General features: G+C 32.1%; 1 protein-coding gene across 4 annotated transcripts in view; it reads right to left on the bottom strand.

The window, feature by feature from the left end:
• Positions 1-18,320, bottom strand: part of LOC111050556 — a 36,040-nt gene extending 17,720 nt beyond the window's left edge. Inside the window, exons 1-9 of one of the 4 annotated variants that reach the window (XM_022336899.2) lie at positions 15,692-16,549; positions 14,931-14,977; positions 13,748-13,905; positions 12,677-12,879; positions 10,836-10,995; positions 9,697-9,817; positions 2,934-3,075; positions 2,162-2,275; positions 1,062-1,195 (exon numbers count right to left, since the gene is read on the bottom strand). In XM_022336899.2, coding sequence (XP_022192591.2) covers positions 1,062-1,195; positions 2,162-2,275; positions 2,934-3,075; positions 9,697-9,817; positions 10,836-10,995; positions 12,677-12,879; positions 13,748-13,857 — 984 coding nt within the window. In that variant the 5' untranslated portion in view covers positions 13,858-13,905; positions 14,931-14,977; positions 15,692-16,549. Of the gene's footprint in view, positions 1-1,061; positions 1,196-2,161; positions 2,276-2,933; positions 3,076-9,696; positions 9,818-10,835; positions 10,996-12,676; positions 12,880-13,747; positions 13,906-14,930; positions 14,978-15,691; positions 16,550-18,288 lie in introns of those variants that run through there. The other 3 variants (XM_039424813.1, XM_022336898.2, XM_039424826.1) reach the window with 3 other exon arrangements.
• Positions 18,321-18,985: the final 665 nt, after the last annotated feature.

Genomic DNA, 18,985 nt, shown 5'->3' with positions numbered 1-18,985 from the left:
CGGGGTCTGACAGCATAAATGTGCTCTCTGGACCTCAAAGAGCCTGTTTCAGATAGACGTTGATGAATAGAGACAAAAAACCGTGAACTTGGACATACTCGGTTAGGAAAGTTCATTTGAAACAAACGTCTTGCTTCAGTACTATTACAGTAGTGTCCCATTCCATACATTAAAAGCATGTCAGCTAATTCGGAGTATGAATAATGTCTAAGATCACCTGCCATTTTTTAAAAAGTTAACACTTAACACAAAACAGCAAAGTAAGATGGTTACAAATAACTGGTTAATAGATTAAACAAAAAATACAGCGCGGTTACAGTAGGCCTAACTTACAGTTTGTTATTTTCTTCAACAGTGAGCTAAGATATTTCTGAAAATAATTTTCAGCTGATAATTTCTTTCAAATATTTTCTTATTTAAAACAAAATAAATCAACTGTTTTAAACAGCTGTTATTTAAATCCATGTTTTATTTGCAATCAGCTACAACCTATGAGTTATTAGTTCTCTCCCCATAAACCAGCAAATTTTTGTTCTGTAATGTACTACATAAGAATACATTTCATTTAACTTTTAGTTTACACAGCTTACATAATTCTTTTTAGAATTAAGTTCTCTACAATTTTTATTGCAAAAAATTATTTGTTTACTGGTCATTAAAGAAAGTTATTGGGCATCAAACGTAGAAGTCTGTGTTTTTCTACTTAGATTTTTTTTGCATATTTTAACTTTTTTCTCAAAAACTACTCACACTACAGCTTCCAGACTAGTTTTATTCAATTTTTCAGATATTTTCTCCATATGAATCCACCATACGTTTTTTCAAAAACTAGTCCCCAAACAATTCAGCATCGGTGTATTTCACAAGAGGAACTGAATTCCGGTCGAAATCTTTCACTCTGTATAACTCGCTAATGAAGCGTTTATGGATATATGTTTATGAGAATTTTTTTCCTTATTTTTACCTCTACTATCACGTATTAAATTATTTTACCATAATTAAGAATCACTCTGTATAAATATAATACACTAATAAAAATATTTTTCCTAATTTTTACATACCCCAGTCAATTTTCCTAGACCGATGTTGTAAGCACTGACATTTGCATTCAACCCGAAACCTGCCAGAATGAAATTCATTAGACTCTCACCAAGAACTCCATTAGAAACCGTTCTTGTAAGAGTTTTATTCTCCCCTGGAAAATATATGACAATAATTAATTCGATTAAGTAAAAAATGTTGAATCTTCGATGTATGTAAACAACTATATTTGATTTTCCGTTTCACAACTGATGTTTGGGTAGGCCTACCGTTATCATAAAATTTCAAGTACCATAGCTTAAATGATTTTAAAAGAGCGGTGATTTTGATACACCTTTCTAAATATTCATACACGATTTTGTTGTAAAGAATTGAGATATTCATTCTTGAGATGAATCTTATAATAACATCAACATCTCATTCATTTATGGAAAATTCTGTCAGGTACAGTAGGCCTATGTATAGGTTACACAATAGCTGGAATGCAAAATATCGGGTTCAAATTTACCTTGACCTTCAAGAGCAAGAAAAAAAATTGTCACAAAAACCACAGATTTGATATAGGTTCATATCTACCTTTTCAAATGTATCTTATAATTGGTGACACAAAATATTCTCTATTGATAATTATGACTGCAAGTGTTATTCCACTTATATGAGGAGAATCAATATAGGCCATCAGTGAAGAACATAATAGGATATATTCCTAAGTTTTTTTTACAAAAGATACTGGAAGAATATGAGGTTGATTCGCCATCAAATTGTCTTTTTCCGTTGGGGCTACTCTTGAAATATAAATATAAAAATAGAAATCTAAGTACCCTTATATTAAAATTGTTTGATAATGGCATCATCTAGCCGAAACATGTAAAAGATTTTAATAAGGGTTCTTGGATTTCTATTTTTATTTATATACTGGAAGAATAATGCGTTCATTCTATTATATCTATAAGAATGAGTTACCGTATACATTTTTTCTCAATTCTTAGAATTGAAGACTAAGTTATGAGAGGATATTTTAGACTAAAAAAATCATGTTTGCAGTTGATTATTGGTTTTTAAATATTCTTCATTATTTTATCTCTATGATGATCATGTTGTAAATTTGTAAATGGCTTACCGCAAGCGAACCTTGTTGCTCTAAAAATCACGACCGATGTTGCTATATTAATGACAACATCTGGCAAGAGATTGATCATCATTTCATAATCTAGCTTTGGCCAACCATATATAACTGCAAAGCAAAATACCAATAACAATATTATTCACTTTATAAAGTGATTTACTTCAAGGTGAATAAATAGATATTAACATTATATAATAGATGAATACTACTTAGGCATAGTAGTATTAGGTAGGTAGTATTGGTAGTTATGGTGGAAATTAATTCAAGTTTTACAAAACAATAACTTTAAACTTATTGATTAATAGTTATAAAATTACGACTATTCTTATAAGTCCCTTGATCGTCACAAAATTAAGAATGCCACTTGCAGTTAAAATGTTAAGACTTATTTTAATAAGACTGTACGGTAGTACTACTATATGAGAGAGAATATTCTAGGCACCTCGTATGGCAATAAATAAATTTACAAATTGAATAATATTTATTGCCTTAACTTATCAATTTTTTGACGCCTTCTTATCTCTCACACAAGTATTATAATAAGCATGAGTAAACAATATAGTCTGATGATACTTCTGAATTATTTAACATTTTTCTGATTTGGCCAAGGTAGGGTTATTTGGGAGCCAATCAGCTTAAAAATAAAAACCCAAATTTTAGACCCAGTCGTCTTGAAAAATTAAAAACTTCAATTAATAAAGTTAATAATGTAAGTTACATTTCGATTTTCTTTCCAATATCTTCCTATACAAGAACAGTAACTTACATGGTCTATGAAGGATAAAACGGTGACTATCATCTTGTTCTGGAAAAGCATGTCCTGATGCTTGTTTATAGGCCTTGGAACCATAAATTAATGCTTGGAGTCCAGGATATGCGAAAATAACACAAAAAGTAGAGATGAAAATCTGAAATGAGACATGTAATATTACATTTTTTCTCGATTGGAATCGAATCTTCAATTCGAGATCTATAAAACTTTATAGTAAATATCAGAGTCATCGATTACGGACAACTTTTTGACTGAGAATTTATCGTAAATGATTGTGTTGCATATTCCATGGTGTCACCGAGGCTGGGTTGACAGAATTAAAAAGATAAATGGTTTATTTAAATAGAGATGATATATAAAAAAATTAGAATAACAGTTTCAAAATAAAGTTTTATTGAGAACAAATATAAAATGTGAATTCTAAACTTGTAATTTATAATTTTTTTTGGTGACGTGTCCGTAAGATCGACACTGAAGAAGCTTTGCTCTGTTCCTGGTAGCTAGGCTTTTCCTGTAGCTTCTCTCTGAAACTTATGGCTGGCTATGTGTGTTGTAATTAGTGTTCTCTGAATATTTTTCTGTTTAAGTGAATTTATTAATGTTTTAAATTGAGTTTTGAACAGTTTATAGTGTTCTATTTTGTCTATATATTGTTTATTGTGTATACAAGCCAATAGCCACTGTTTTTCAACCATAAACTGGATAAATATTTAGCTCGTAGTGACTTTAGATGCTTAGGCTTTTAAGATATTGTTCTTTGTGTATTTGTGTAGTATATTGCCAAAATTCATCTGAAGATTATAAGTTCATTTGCTCTGAAAATTGGATTTCTCATTCATAGGCGATAGATCCATTCATAGTTTACCAACAATCTATTACGTTGGAGCCGATAACTATCCTTAGGTTAATAGGTGTGGAATGCTATCCAACCGATTTAGGAAAAATTGGTAGCACGGCAAATGTTACCCCTGTGGTGGGACCGAATTACAAAATAAATACTTATGTCCCAAATGGTACACTATGAAATCCCTGGTTATAAAAAATTATTGGTAGGATAGATGTCTTGATAAATTGTGAATGGATCTATTGCCTATGAATGAGAAATCCAGTTTTCAGAGCAAATTAACTTATAATCTTCAGATGAATTTATACAAATACACAAAGAACTATATCTTAAGCCTAATTATTTTTAGAGTAACTACGAACTAAAATACTTATCTAGTTTACAGTTGAAAAACAGTGGCTATTGGCTTGAAGACACAAATTAACTATATCTTAACAAAATAGAACACAAAAATTTGTATAAAACTCAATTTAAAACATTAATAAACGAAAATGATTCAGAGCAAAACTCCACAACAACACGCTTAGCCAGCCATTTTCTAGAGAGGGCTGAACAGGAAAAACCTAAGTTGCAAGTCACAAAGCCAACGCCTTGTTCAGTATAGATTTTACAGACACGTCACCAAAAAAATTATAACTTACAAGTTTAGAATTCACATTCTACATCTGTTCTCAATAAAACTTTATTTTGAAACTATTATTTTAAATTTTATATATATCTCGATTTAAATAAACCATTTATCTAGTAATTTTGTTAACCCTGCCTCGGTGACAACATGGAACAATGCAACAAACATTTACGATAATAAATTCTCTGTCAAAAAGTTTGTCCGTCTATTGATGACTCTGATATTTACTATAAAGTTCCATAAATCTCGAATTGAAGATTCGATTCAAATGTGAGAAAAAATGTAATATTACAATATATATATATATATATATATATATATATATATATATATATATATATATATATATATTCTAATAAAAATATAACATACTGATAAGTACAATAAACTAAATATATAATATAATAAATCATGAAGACAATATACTAATAATAAATATACAGAGTGATTCTTAATTATGGTAAAATAATTTAATACATGATAGTAGAGGTAAAAATAAGAAAGAAAGTTCTCATAAACATATATCCATAAACGATTCATTAGCGAGCTATACAGAGTGAAAGATTTCGACCGGAATTCAGCTCCTCTTGTGAAATACACCGATGCTGAATTGTTTGGGGACTAGTTTTTGAAAAACGTATGGTGGATTCATATGGAAAAATATCTGAAAAATTGAATAAAACTAGTCTGGAAGCTGTAGTGTGAGTAGTTTTTGAGAAAGCAAAAAATCTAAGTAGAAAAAAACAGACTTCTACGTTTGATGCCCAATAACTTTTTTCAATGACCAGTAAACAAATAATTTTTTGCAATAAAAATTGTAGAGAATTTAATTCTGAAAAGAATTATGTGAGCTGTGTAAACTAAATTTAAATAAAAGTTAAATGAAATGAATTCTTATGTAGTACATTACACCACAAAAATTTGCTGTTTTATGAGAAGAGAACTAATAACTCATAGGTTGTAGATGATTGCAAATAAAGTATTCGGTTTTTTATGAAAAGTTTTATTTTTATATGAAAGTAACATATCTAAATGACATTAAACTTATACCAAAAGACTATGAAGCTTAAACGACAAAAGATGATGATCAAAGTGACCTCCGTTGTTCTAAATGCATATGTTCAGACGTCTTATCATCGATTGTCGGACCCGTTCAAATATTCCAGAAGTCTGCTTTATCATGTCTATTCCGTTCAAAATCCTTAATCGGAGTTCTTCAATGATATCAATCAAAGTATTGTATACTAAGGTATTCAAGTATCCCCAAAGATAAAAATCCAAAGGATTTAAGTGTGGTGACCTAGCTGGCCATGGTACTCGCCCACCTCGGCCTATCCATTGATAAGGAAACCTGTGATTCAGGTGTTTACGAACAGCAACACTGAAGTGTGCTAGAGCTCCATCATGCATAAACCAAATGTTTTGGCGCTAATGAAGAGGTACATCTTCAAGTAAGATAAATAGCTCCTCTCTCAAAAAGTTCAAGTAGATTATGCTATTAAGCCTGGGAGGAAGCTCGAACAGAAGTAGATGATCTCCTATGATTCCTGCCCAAATGTTTACTGAAAACTGATATTGTGGACGATTAGGATTGATGGCATGAGGATTCTCAGCTGCCCAAATATGTTGGTTGTGGACATTAACGATAGCTTTTCTTGTAAAGTGTTCTTCGTCAGTAAATAAAACGGTTGTTTGAAAGTTTGGGTTAACAAGTTTTTCTAAAAACCATCGGTTTGGGTCATCGGAATACAGTCTCGTGGCAATAGAGTATGAACTTTCTGGAGGTGGTATGGATGTAATTGTTGCTCTTTTAATATCCTCCAAATAATAGATTGATTGACATCAAACTGCACTGACAATTCTCTCGTGCTCTTCTCTGGATGTTCATAAATTTCATTAAGAACTTGTTCCTTTAACTCAACAGTCCTAGTGGATCGGGGTCTGCCAGCATAAATGTGCTTTCTGGACCTCAAAGAGCCTGTTTCAGATAGACGTTGATGAATAGTGACAAAAAACCGTGAGCTTGGACATACTCGGTTAGGAAAGTTCATTTGAAACAAACGTCTTGCTTCAGTACTATTACAGTAGTGTCCCATTCCATACATCAAAAGCATGTCCGCTAATTCGGAGTATGAATAATGTCTAAGATCACCTGCCATTTTTCAAAAAGTTAACACTCAACACAAAACAGCAAAGTAAGATGGTTACAAATAACTGGTTAATAGATTAAACAAAAAATACAGCGCGGTTACAGTAGGCCTAACTTACAGCTTGTTGTTTTCTTCAACAGTGAGCTAAGATATTTCTGGAAATAATTTTCAGCTGATAATTTCTTTTAAATATTTTCTTATTTAAAACAAAATAAATCAACTGTTTCGAACATCTGTTATTTAGATCCATGTTTTATTTGCAATCAGCTACAACCTATGAGTTATTAGTTCTCTCCCCATAAAACAGCAAATTTTGTTCTGTAATGTACTATATAAGAATACATTTCATTTAACTTTTAGTTTACACAGCTTACATAATTCTTTTCAGAATTAAAATCTCTACAATTTTTATTGCAAAAAATTATTTGTTTACTGGTCATTGAAGAAAGTTATTGGGCATCAAACGTAGAAGTCTGTGTTTTCTACTTAGATTTTTGCATATTTTAACTTTTTTCTCAAAAACTACTCACACTACAGCTTCCAGACTAGTTTTATTCAATTTTTCAGATATTTTCCCATATGAATCCACCATACGTTTTTCAAAAACTAGTCCCCAAACAATTCAGCATCGGTGTATTTCACAAGAGGAACTGAATTCCGGTCGAAATCTTTCACTCTGTATAGCTCGCTAATGAAGCGTTTATGGATATATGTTTATGAGAACTTTTTTCTTATTTTTACCTCTACTATCACGTATTAAATTATCTTACCATAATTAAGAATCACTCTGTATAAATATAATACACTAATAAAAATATTTTTCCTAATTTTTACATACCCCAGTCAATTTTCCTAGACCGATGTTGTAAGCACTGACATTTGCATTCAACCCGAAACCTGCCAGAATGAAATTCATTAGACTCTCACCAAGAACTCCATTAGAAACCGTTCTTGTAAGAGTTTTATTCTCCCCTGGAAAATATATGACAATAATTAATTCGATTAAGTAAAAAATGTTGAATCTTCGATGTATGTAAACAACTACTATACCTATTTGATTTTCCGTTTCACAACTGATGTTTGGGTAGGCCTACCGTTATCATAAATCATTTCAAGTACCATAGCTTAAATGATTTTAAAAGAGCGGTGATTTTGAAACACCTTTTTAAATATTCATACGGTACACGATTTTGTTGTAACGAATTGAGATATTCATTCTTGAGATGAATCTTATAATATAATTACATCAACATCTCATTCATTTATGGAAAATTCTGTCAGGTACAGTAGGCCTATGTATAGGTTACACAATAGCTGGAATGCAAAATATCGGGTTCAAATTTACCTTGACCTTCAAGAGCAAGAAAAAAAATTGTCACAAAAACCACAGATTTGATATAGGTTCATATCTACCTTTTCAAATGTATCTTATAATTGGTGACACAAAATATTCTCTATTGATAATTATGACTGCAAGTGTTATTCCACTTATATGAGGAGAATCAATATAGGCCATCAGTGAAAAACATAATAGGATATATTCCTAAGTTTTTTTTTACAAAAGATACTGGAAGAATATGAGGTTGATTCGCCATCAAATTGTCTTTTTCCGTTACTCTTGAAATATAAATATAAAAATAGAAATCTAAGTACCCTTATATTAAAATTGTTTGATAATGGCATCATCTAGCCGAAACATGTAAAAGATTTTAATAAGGGTTCTTGGATTTCTATTTTTATTTATATACTGGAAGAATAATGCGTTCATTTTATTATATCTATAAGAATGAGTTACCGTATACATTTTTTCTCAATTCTTAGAATTGAAGACTAAGTTATGAGAGGATATTTTTAGACTAAAAAAATCATGTTTGCAGTTGATTATTGGTTTTTAAATATTCTTCATTATTTTATCTCTATGATGATCATGTTGTAAATTTGTAAATGGCTTACCGCAAGCGAACCTTGTTGCTCTAAAAATCACGACCGATGTTGCTATATTAATGACAACATCTGGCAAGAGATTGATCATCATTTCATAATCTAGCTTTGGCCAACCATATATAACTGCAAAGCGAAATACCAATAACAATATTATTCACTTTATAAAGTGATTTACTTCAAGGTGAATAAATAGATATTAACATTATATAATAGATGAATACTACTTAGGCATAGTAGTAGTAGGTAGGTAGTATTGGTAGTTATGGTAGAAATTAATTCAAGTTTTACAAAACAATAACTTAAAACTTATTGATTAATATAGTTATAAATATTATGACTTTATAAGTCCCTTGATCGTCACAAAATTAAGAATGCCACTTGCAGTTAAGACTTATTTTAATAAGACTGTACGATAGTACTTCTATGAGAGAGAATATTCTAGGCACCTCGTATGGCAGTAAATAAATTTACAAATTTAATAATATATTGCCTTAACTTATCAATTTTTTGACGCCTTCTTATCTCTCACACAAGTATTATAATAAGCATGAGTAAACAATATAGTCTGATGATACTTCTGAATTATTTAACATTTTTCTGATTTGGCCAAGGTAGGGTTATTTGGAGCCAATCAGCTTAAAAATAAAAACCCAAATTTTAGACCCAGTCGTCTTGAAAAATTAAAAACTTCAATTAATAAAGTTAATAATGTAAGTTACATTTCGATTTTCTTTCCAATATCTTCCTATACAAGAACAGTAACTTACATGGTCTATGAAGGATAAAACTGTGACTATCATCTTGTTCTGGAAAAGCATGTCCTGATTCTTGTTTATAGGCCTTGGAACCATAAATTAATGCCTGAAGTCCAGGATATGCGAAAATAACACAAAAAGTAGAGATGAAAATCTGAAATGAGACATTATTCAATAAATTATTTTTTGTCAATTATTACAATACAGAACACCTAGCTTAGTTCTTGAAAAATTACTGAGATACGGTAGCTATTATATATTAGCATTAGTGAGTCCCAGATCTGTATAGAGAAGCTTGTCTGACATTAAAACACATAATTTTGTACTTTTAAGTACAGTTGCATATGAGCAAAATATCTGCCTACTATATATGCTGAAATGCTTCACTCAAATACATTGGGAAAAATATATTTGACTATGAAATAACTACACTTACTGAAAATAATTGGAATAGTTTACATTCTCTTGCGCCGAATCCTTCCTTCAAGGAATAATATGGTACTCTGAATTTGACTTCTCCAAACTTGAGGGCAGCAATGACCAAAGAAATTATTGTCCTGAAATAATATTGAATTAATATTATTGAATTGAATAATATTAAAGAGGGTAGATAATTTATTTATTAGAAAAAAGCATTGTGATGTACTCATTTACTGTATGAAATTACACATTGGAAATACATTTACACTCAACTCACACTTACGCGACTCAGGTCGAGAAGAGACTCGACTCTAGTCGAGAGCATGATTGTGTTTCCAAATGGTGACACTCAGACCAGTCGATTCTAGTCTCCGCGACTGCATGTCACCATTTGAAAACACATGCTCTCGACTAGAATCGACTCTCTTCTCGACCTGAGTCACGTAAGTGTGAGTTGAGCCTTATTTCCACGACGAAGCTTGCTGATACGATATATCACTCATCAAAAGCAACTATATAAATGAGACCTACGATATTGTTATAGCAACTTTGGTATCGAGTGTGAATTCTTCAATTTTGCACCAATATAGATAATTTAAACATGGTAATGATAATACCAACATAATAATGTAGGTAACTTTCCAATAAATTTGAGAAAGAAATTTGAATGGAATGTCTGGAACACAATTTTCGACTTCGCAGCTTTAGTGGATCTAGTTAGAAGGTGAACGTTTTAAACGTCTCCTTTGCTAAAGAATATGAACTGCCTTGTTAACTCTTGCTAAAAAAATAATATTGGAATTAAAATTTCACAATTAAAATTAAAGCTGCTAGGCCCCATATACCGATTGAGAGAAAACATACAATCGTGAAATAATAAATAGTGGTATATATATGAGAGAGAATTACGCACCATGCTCTACATCCCTACTATGCTTATAACTGTAAGACTCATCGTTTTCGAGAAAATGCGATACACCAAGAATCGTAGATTCAGACCACTTCCACCCCGTTAGCACAGTGGGAAGCGGTGAGGACTTTTGATATGTTCACCCCTAATTATATCAGAGAGAGCTGCAGGGAGTCAAAAATTGTCTTCCAATAATTTTCCCTCTTTACCTTTTTTGGCTAGACTAAACCCATTTTTGAACTTACATTGTAACAATGACTTCTGAATCTAAATTTTCCGAACTTCCATTGACTGTGTTAGTTTCCAATTTTAACAAATCTTCAAATTGTGATATGCCTATAGCAACACCAGCAGGTACTAAAACCAAATTATTTGATATAACGCCATCAATTGCTCGACATAAACCTGAAAGCAGGAAATGAAAGATGAATAATATCACAGCCTACTATTATAGATAGCCTATTATCTAAAGTAAGCCATTATAATATGGAAGGATCAATTGCCTATTATCTAAAGTAAGCCATGATAATATGGAAGGATCGATTGCAATCAATCATTTATTGGCTGCGATGGCAAACGGAAGATCGAAGCGATAGCAATCAATTCATTTGAGGCTGAATACGTATAATTGGATAAAATGATAAATAATGGAATAATGAAATGAATGAACGTATAATTAGATGAGACACTTCATATTAATATTCTATAAAATAGGTACCCTGATGAATTATTTAAATATTGTCTACAGAGGAAATAATTAGTAGGAAATTGTGAGAAAAGGATAATTGAATAATTTCTAAGACATTACAATTAACGCTTTTATTGAAGGAGAAAATGATATGATGGTCTATACAGGTGTATAGTTAGGATAGCCAATCAAGAGATTGGAGATGAGATGCAATGTAAGTTGCGATTCCCACTTTTTGTAAAATGTATGAAATTTATAAAGTCATCACCATCCTTTATAAAAATAACATATTAAATGAACAAGTAAACTTCAAACCAAACAAACTTTTTGATCATACCAGAAGTTGCCTTGCCTTCAAACTCACGGGATCTGCCCCATCAGGGCAGTTTCGGAGGGGAAAAAAGAAAACCCAAGAGACCAGAGATGGATGAAACTCTAGGCACAAATTCAGGTCAAGAGGCTGAGTCGAGGGTGACCGGGTGCCCTAGAGGCAATTTGGCGACCCCTCCTTCAGCGGAAGAACCTACAAAAAGCCAGGAGTGGAACTCACGTAGGTTTCTACGTGTCACGAGTTTGTGAGTAGAGAGGCCAAAACTCACCACTGCTCAAAGAAGGGCAGCCATTCAGGCAAAATCTCTTGAGAGAGGTGAGCTTTTGACCCTGTGAAGTTTCGGAGGGGCAAAAGGAAAAACCCAAGAGACCAGAGATGGGTGAAACTCCAGGCACAAATGTGGGTCAAGAGGCTAAGTCAAGGGTGGCCAGGCGCCCTAGAGGCATCTCAGTCACCCCTTCCTCAGCGGACCTTTAAAGAAGGCCAGGAGTGGAACTCACGTAGGTCATGAGGACTAATCAGTCTGAGGAGACTGCCAAGCATATCACACTGGATTACGACAAGCAACCAGATAATGAATGGGATGTTAGCATAGGGAAAAACTCCTGGTTCTTGTAAAAAGGACACAGGTATTGGTTTGCCTAACTAACATACTACTTGGGAACACAATCTTAGCTTCGGTTGACGTGTGGGGTTCTTTGAACCTTTGGATCCTTGAATCCGTCCCTTCAAAAATGATAATAGGTAATATTTGTTTATCAGAAGATCAACGAAACCCACACGTATTACGCACAAAACAGTCTCTACTAATACTTTTACAATCAAATTGATCATGCAATCAAGATGAAAGATGATATACGCAAGACTACAGCAGCAATACATTCCAACTGATGTAATTTTAGTTTCATGAGTGCATTTGGGCTATGCCTGTAGCACTCATATATGTATGTATAAATAAATACAATGCATGCAATTCATAATCAATATTGCTCTCAAGTTTATTAAAAGTTCAGGTAGGTATTACATAATATATTAGCAATTTATATTCTGGAAATGGAGAAAGGCACCTGTTAATCCTGCAAGCGCTGTCAATACATTTGTGAAGATGAGGCCGCTTTGAACAGTGTTAATCCTCGACTTCCACTCGTGAGATCTCTTGGTGAAACCCATGGCGAAGAGGTCTCCGCTGCCAGGACAAGCATTGTGCAATGATAAGCTGCTTGAAACGTTCTTATAATATCGTACACTTGGAGAAAAAAGAACTGGTAACCTGAGAAACAGTGGAAAAAGAAATTGTTGAATGTGATGGGCCTATCAAATTTCTTGAAGACTTTGGCCCGGTTGCACAAGAACCAGTTAAATTTCAATCATGATTACAATCTTGATTCAATCGAAAACCAATCAGAAAAGGCTTTTTCAAAGAGAAGGCTCTGATTGATTCTCGTGAAATTAATCGTGATTAAAATTTAACCGGCTTTTGTGCAACCAGCACTTGATCTTTTAAAAGGAAAGTATTCTTGATATACTTACTTATCAAATATCTAATTTCTGAATCATTCCTATTCTTCTAATAAAACTGCATTCCAGAATGTCTTCCAATTCTAAAAATTGAACATTAATAATTATTCAATTTAGTGGCCTATTCTAAAACAAACTATCATGCGATGGAAAAGCTAAAAATTGAATCGTTCGCTATACAATATAAATGAATAATCAAATTAGTTGAATGGTTCTGATAAAACACAAATGATTTTACAGAAAGTAATTTGACCTCTTGTCTATTCAGTTTCTATAGGCTATCTTATTTGATTGTATTGTCCAATAGCGGGTTAAGTCTAATACCCAATCTTTCAAATTGAAGAATTTTCTATTTTCTAGAATTTGGAATACTTTTGCTGACAAAGGTACGGTACAGTATGCCATTTTATAGAGCTTTTTCACACTAAAAGCTAATTACTCAACTTAGAAAGTGCATACAGGTAATTTGTTTCTATATGGCAGAACATATATTATTGTTATCCCTAAAAATATAGGGATTCAAATGGAATGAAGATCAGATTATCAAAAATAAAGTTACTAGTATCTGGTAGCCTACTAACAAAGAAAGTTATCAATTTCCAGAAACGCGCATCATTTACCTTTTCTGAAAAATGTTGAATGCAAGCGTGCTTATGCCAGTCACCATCATCATCAGAGATAATACTTGGATTCTGACAGGGTCATCGGGCAGAATACACACTACATCCATCAAGCTGTTGGAAACCTTAACTAACGGCAATAGTATTACTACTATAGCCTGAAATGAAAAAATACAGTAATAATAACTTCAAATGAGTAATAGTTCGATCCAAAAAAAATCATATTTTATTGTAGATGATAATAATGATGCCAGGATAATTCAATACCGTACTCGGCTTAGTTGGGAGAACCTCTTTGCAGAGACTGAGCGATTCATGCTGGCGGCTATCCAAGATGAGTGTCTTACTAGTACAAACTATACCTTAAATATACATAGTTCGAGAAAGACTTGACAGTGATAAATTCCGCAGAAGCCACCAGCAGGTATCTGGAACGGTCCAGCATGTGACAAGTGCATGTCAGGCTTTGGTAGCAAGTGACTATCTCCATCGGCATAACCAGGTGGCAAGGATCGTAAATCAGAGCTTAGCATGCCTGCATACCCTGTTGATAAGCTCAGTTCCATATCATCAATATAGGTACTCCTTGTGCAGTTTTTGAAAACGCTACTCTCACAAACTGTACTAAGATCGGTCAGTTCTCACAGACAAAACAATAATTCACAATAGACCGGACATCATCGCATTCTCATAGATAGGCAAAAACAGACCACCTACCTCATAGAGGTTGACATTCCCAATATGCACGATTTGAACCAGTGCAGTGAGGAGAAAGTTGTGAAATACCTGCCTTTGGCAAGTGAGTTAAAGCAGCTTTGTAATCAGGAGAACGTTATAATTGTGCCATTATTAATGTCAGCAACAGTGGTGGTACCTGATATAAGGATTTGGTTGAGAAGTTGATAAAAATGGGATTGTCAGCATAGGTGTTGCATCTAATGCAAAAAGCTATCATACTGTGCATAACATTAGGAAGTTTTTTTAATTATATTACACAATAAAGATAATAAGAGTGTCATTTTGCTTAATAGCCAATACCACTTCCTAAACCAGTAAAATAGAGAACCAAAAACTAATACCAATATGAATAATATCTAAGTTTGTTTCTCCTCATATTTTTATCAGCTTTCAGTTTTTGCAATATCTTCTTGAACGGAACTTTCGGGCAATCTATATACCGTACCTTTCAAGACATCTCAGTTTACCCAACATCTTTTCGAATGGAAGAGTCTGCAATAAAATCCCAAACTTCGTTAATTTTTAAATCCTATAATAACATCTTATGACTTTGATGAAACAATAATACCACTGTACAATAATATCCCCAAATTAGTATTATCTCAAGAATTAATCAGGTTTTAATATGCATATGGATGAAAAGTGACAATAATAGGCTTTCCAATATACCTAGTTGATGAAATTATAAAGTACCTATAGCCTAATAATAATAAGGTACCTAGCTAATAAACTCAAAATTAGTTCACAAGAATAAATTACATTCCAATAATATGAATAATAGTAACATATCCAATATTGCATCAGCAATGTATCGTAAGTTTGCAAACTGCTAGTGAAGGACTCCTATCCAAAAATTCCCTGATTTATGAATTCCACTTTCTGGAATAATTCTATAGTAAAAATATTGTCTACAGCGAAGATGGAGTAGTAAGTAACTATTTTTATTCTAGATAACTTCAATTTTTTTCAAATGCTGATTATCTTTTCAGTTTATTCACTTAATTCAAAATTTTTATAGCATATTAAATTTGATTCTATGCAAAATTGTCAATTTTGAGCTGTGTATGTCAAATTTAAAGACTAACTATTAATTTTCTGAGCTTCCAAAGAAACTTATTTGGTCAGTTAAAGCTAAATTGAGGGTTTATGAGACCTTTATGTTGTACTTGAGCCAAATTCTTGTTATAGAATTTTACTTCAACTTACCTGTAAACCCATAAACAGTGATACTAAATATGATGGAGATGATGGTTCTTCTATTTCATCCGAGCTTTCATTTTCCAATTTTTTCACTTCACTGTAACTTATTGTATCCATCATTTCCATATTACTGTGCATGTTATGATGTACGGTAGATAACATTTCGAATAAATATCTCAATTCAAAAGAAAACTTTCGAAATTTTAGGAGGCTAACAATAACGTTATAAAAAATTGATGAGACATTTCACTGATCATCAAATAATATTATTTGTAAGAGGTTGTACATTTCAAGGAAAGTAATAAATTTCTATGAATAACTCGTTATCCTACACTTGTTACAGTATATGGATTGATTTTTTTTTTCAAAGAAAATGTCTCAATTGAAGTGGATTATTATTAAAATTGAAATCGAATCAATTGTTTATAAAATAAATACCATTGCACCTTTTATAACTCCTAGAAAATTAATAAAATTCACATTATTGATTGATCAGTTCCAGTAATTAACACTTCACATCCATGGATTAGAATAAAACCTCGATTGAGTTCACGATGATAAAAAACACTCACTAAAATTCCAATTTTAGGATGATAGGGCTGTATCAAGTCTCAGTCATGAGGGCTCAGACCAAAATCTCAATAAAAAAACTTTTTATTTCGCTCTATTAATGGACAGTTACATTAGAGTTGAATCCTTAGAATCATGAACGCGCAGTGAACTCTATCGCATTGTTATTAAATTCAGAGATAATTATTGCACTTTTGGTGTTTTTTCAACTGAAATCTCGGAACGATTCCTTTTTAATCGAGGAATATGAGAAACTGTAACCCTTGTTATCTAAAAGGTCACTTTGTGCTTGTGTATGTGAGTATTTCGGAAACACAACTTCTAGAGCATAGTTGATGATGAATCAGTTCATAATAATGGAGTTTTATCTTAAATCTCAACAGTTTTATTGCGCCTGTACACTAAAACCACAAATCTTGACTCAAGTTGATGGATTAACAATGGCGGGGATAACCATGGCAGTTAAAGCTATTACCGGTACCTTACTTTCTTCAACTATAGAAGGAAAACATTGAGCTGAAAGTGAGCTAGAATAGGATTCTAGACATTAAAAAACTTTTCTATGCTGCAGGTTTTTTGAAATTTTCAAATATTGCCATCAAAAGGCTTATAATCCATGGAATAAATAAGAGCTATAAAATCCTAATAGAATTCAAATCAAAGAGAAAAGTAGATTTTTTTAATATGACAAACTGTTACATTTTGTAAGCTAGAGGAAAGAGAACCTCCACCAATAATGTGAGTGTGGCTACGAAAATGACAACAAAAATGAAAGGGAAGAATATTTAACACTTCAATAAAATTGATAACATTAGATAAATATGGTAATAATTAGATTGAATATTATTAGATGTTGAGCTATTTCAAATGAAAATATATATTTGAAAAAAATCACACAAAACTAGTTTTTAAAAATTCTTAAATAAATACATATGGACGCTACTCGCTTGGTTTTCAATTTTTGTGGTACCTAATAGAATGAAATAACTTTCCGTTTAGAATTCACTGATAGACGCGACTTTACAATTAATATAAAATAAATTGTATTAAAAAAGAACAAGCCTATCCTCTTTATTTGATCAGACGGACTTACTCTCAGTCCTATCAAAGTAGCTCTACCCCAAAAAAGATAATTTTGGGGTTTGGTATTTCATGCCAAACATGAAAGTCACCTCGAGTAGACAATAACATTTTTCTATCTATCGCACGAGCGCACGTTTGTTATTAAAATAGAGAAAGATGCTAGGTACAGTTAATATTGACAACAAACAAATAAACAATCTTTCTGTCAATGACAGATAACTGTTCAATGAATTTTAATTTATAACTCCAAAATACTGATCAATATGAGATAAAATATATGTCCCATATGACCAGGTGACAATTTGAAAATACTGGCTGTATATCGACAAGAAAGTGAATATATTTTTAGGAAAGACGAAGCTCTATTCCCACATAGCAGGTATCTTCAGTATCAATCTATGTCCGGTTCAGTGAAATTATTCTTCCTGAGTCCTAATTGGACTATTTTCCCACTCTGCCCGGCTGAGCAAGTACTGGTATGTATAGTCCCACATTAGAACTTATGGATAGTATACTTTTTTACTGAAACCGGACACGGACTTTTAATAATATACTTGTATGTGGAAATCTAGCTTCATGCAATATCATGGGTAAAAATATTCAATTCTTATTTTGGGTAGGTAGGCCTATAACTCCAAGGGAGTTACCAATTTCTAATTTATTCATAATTCCAAACTTATTCAATCCCTATCCAACGTTTCATGTTGGCAACAAAAGCATTCCCGCCAATTTTCTTCATCAACTTATCTATTGTTGCAAAACTGAAGCTCTCACACTCAAAACTGCTTTAAAAGTCATGGGGATTGAAAAACATAAGTATATTGGAAATAATAAAAAAAGTGCATAACATAATGAAAATAAAATTCTCTTCATCCCTATTAGATTTGTTTTTCAAATGTGAGAATATTGATAGTGATGGGCACGCATCATAAAAAATATTAAAACCCTACCTTATGGAAATAGACACGGCCAGACATCTGTGTAATGCATGCAATGAATAATCCACTTGTCAGCTGATTGATTAAGAATAATTATAATTATAGTCTGATTAATCCTATCTTCAAAGTAGTAGTATAGTGACTAGTAGTAGTATAGTTCAGTATACTGAACATATTCAGGCTTTAAAATAAAAAAAATACTACTCAAAAATCGGCGTTTGCTGAACATTTAATTGAAACTAATCATAATTATATCGATATAAATTCTGATATGAAAATATTTAGCTTTGGTAATGAAAGTAAGAAATTGAAAGTAAAAGAAGAATTTTATATTTATAAAACTGCAAAATTAAATGGGAATAATTTAATAAATATGACTCAATTTGACTTAAATTTTTTATTATTATTTACTATTGCTATCTAGTCATGAGACTAATGAGCAAATTTTATCGAACCTAACCTACTAAATAATAATAAAATACAGTGAAACTCTCACTAGAATCTCTTACTGCTAATGATAAATATTATGTACTTAAATTAAATAATAGTACTATAAAGCATGATTTTATTGTTTCACTCAATCACTGCTCTGCTTTTTCACTTGAAACCACTTGCACTACACTAATTCAAATGGCTTCCTCCTTTTGAGCCTCTGCACCAATCCTCCCTTGTCTAGCAGCTGGATTGCTTCGACGTTGTTGTGTTGGTG

The sequence above is a fragment of the Nilaparvata lugens genome, chromosome 1 (genome assembly GCF_014356525.2).
Source record: "Nilaparvata lugens isolate BPH chromosome 1, ASM1435652v1, whole genome shotgun sequence".
Lineage (NCBI taxonomy): Eukaryota > Metazoa > Arthropoda > Insecta > Hemiptera > Delphacidae > Nilaparvata > Nilaparvata lugens.
This window is presented reverse-complemented; position numbering and strand designations above follow the sequence as displayed.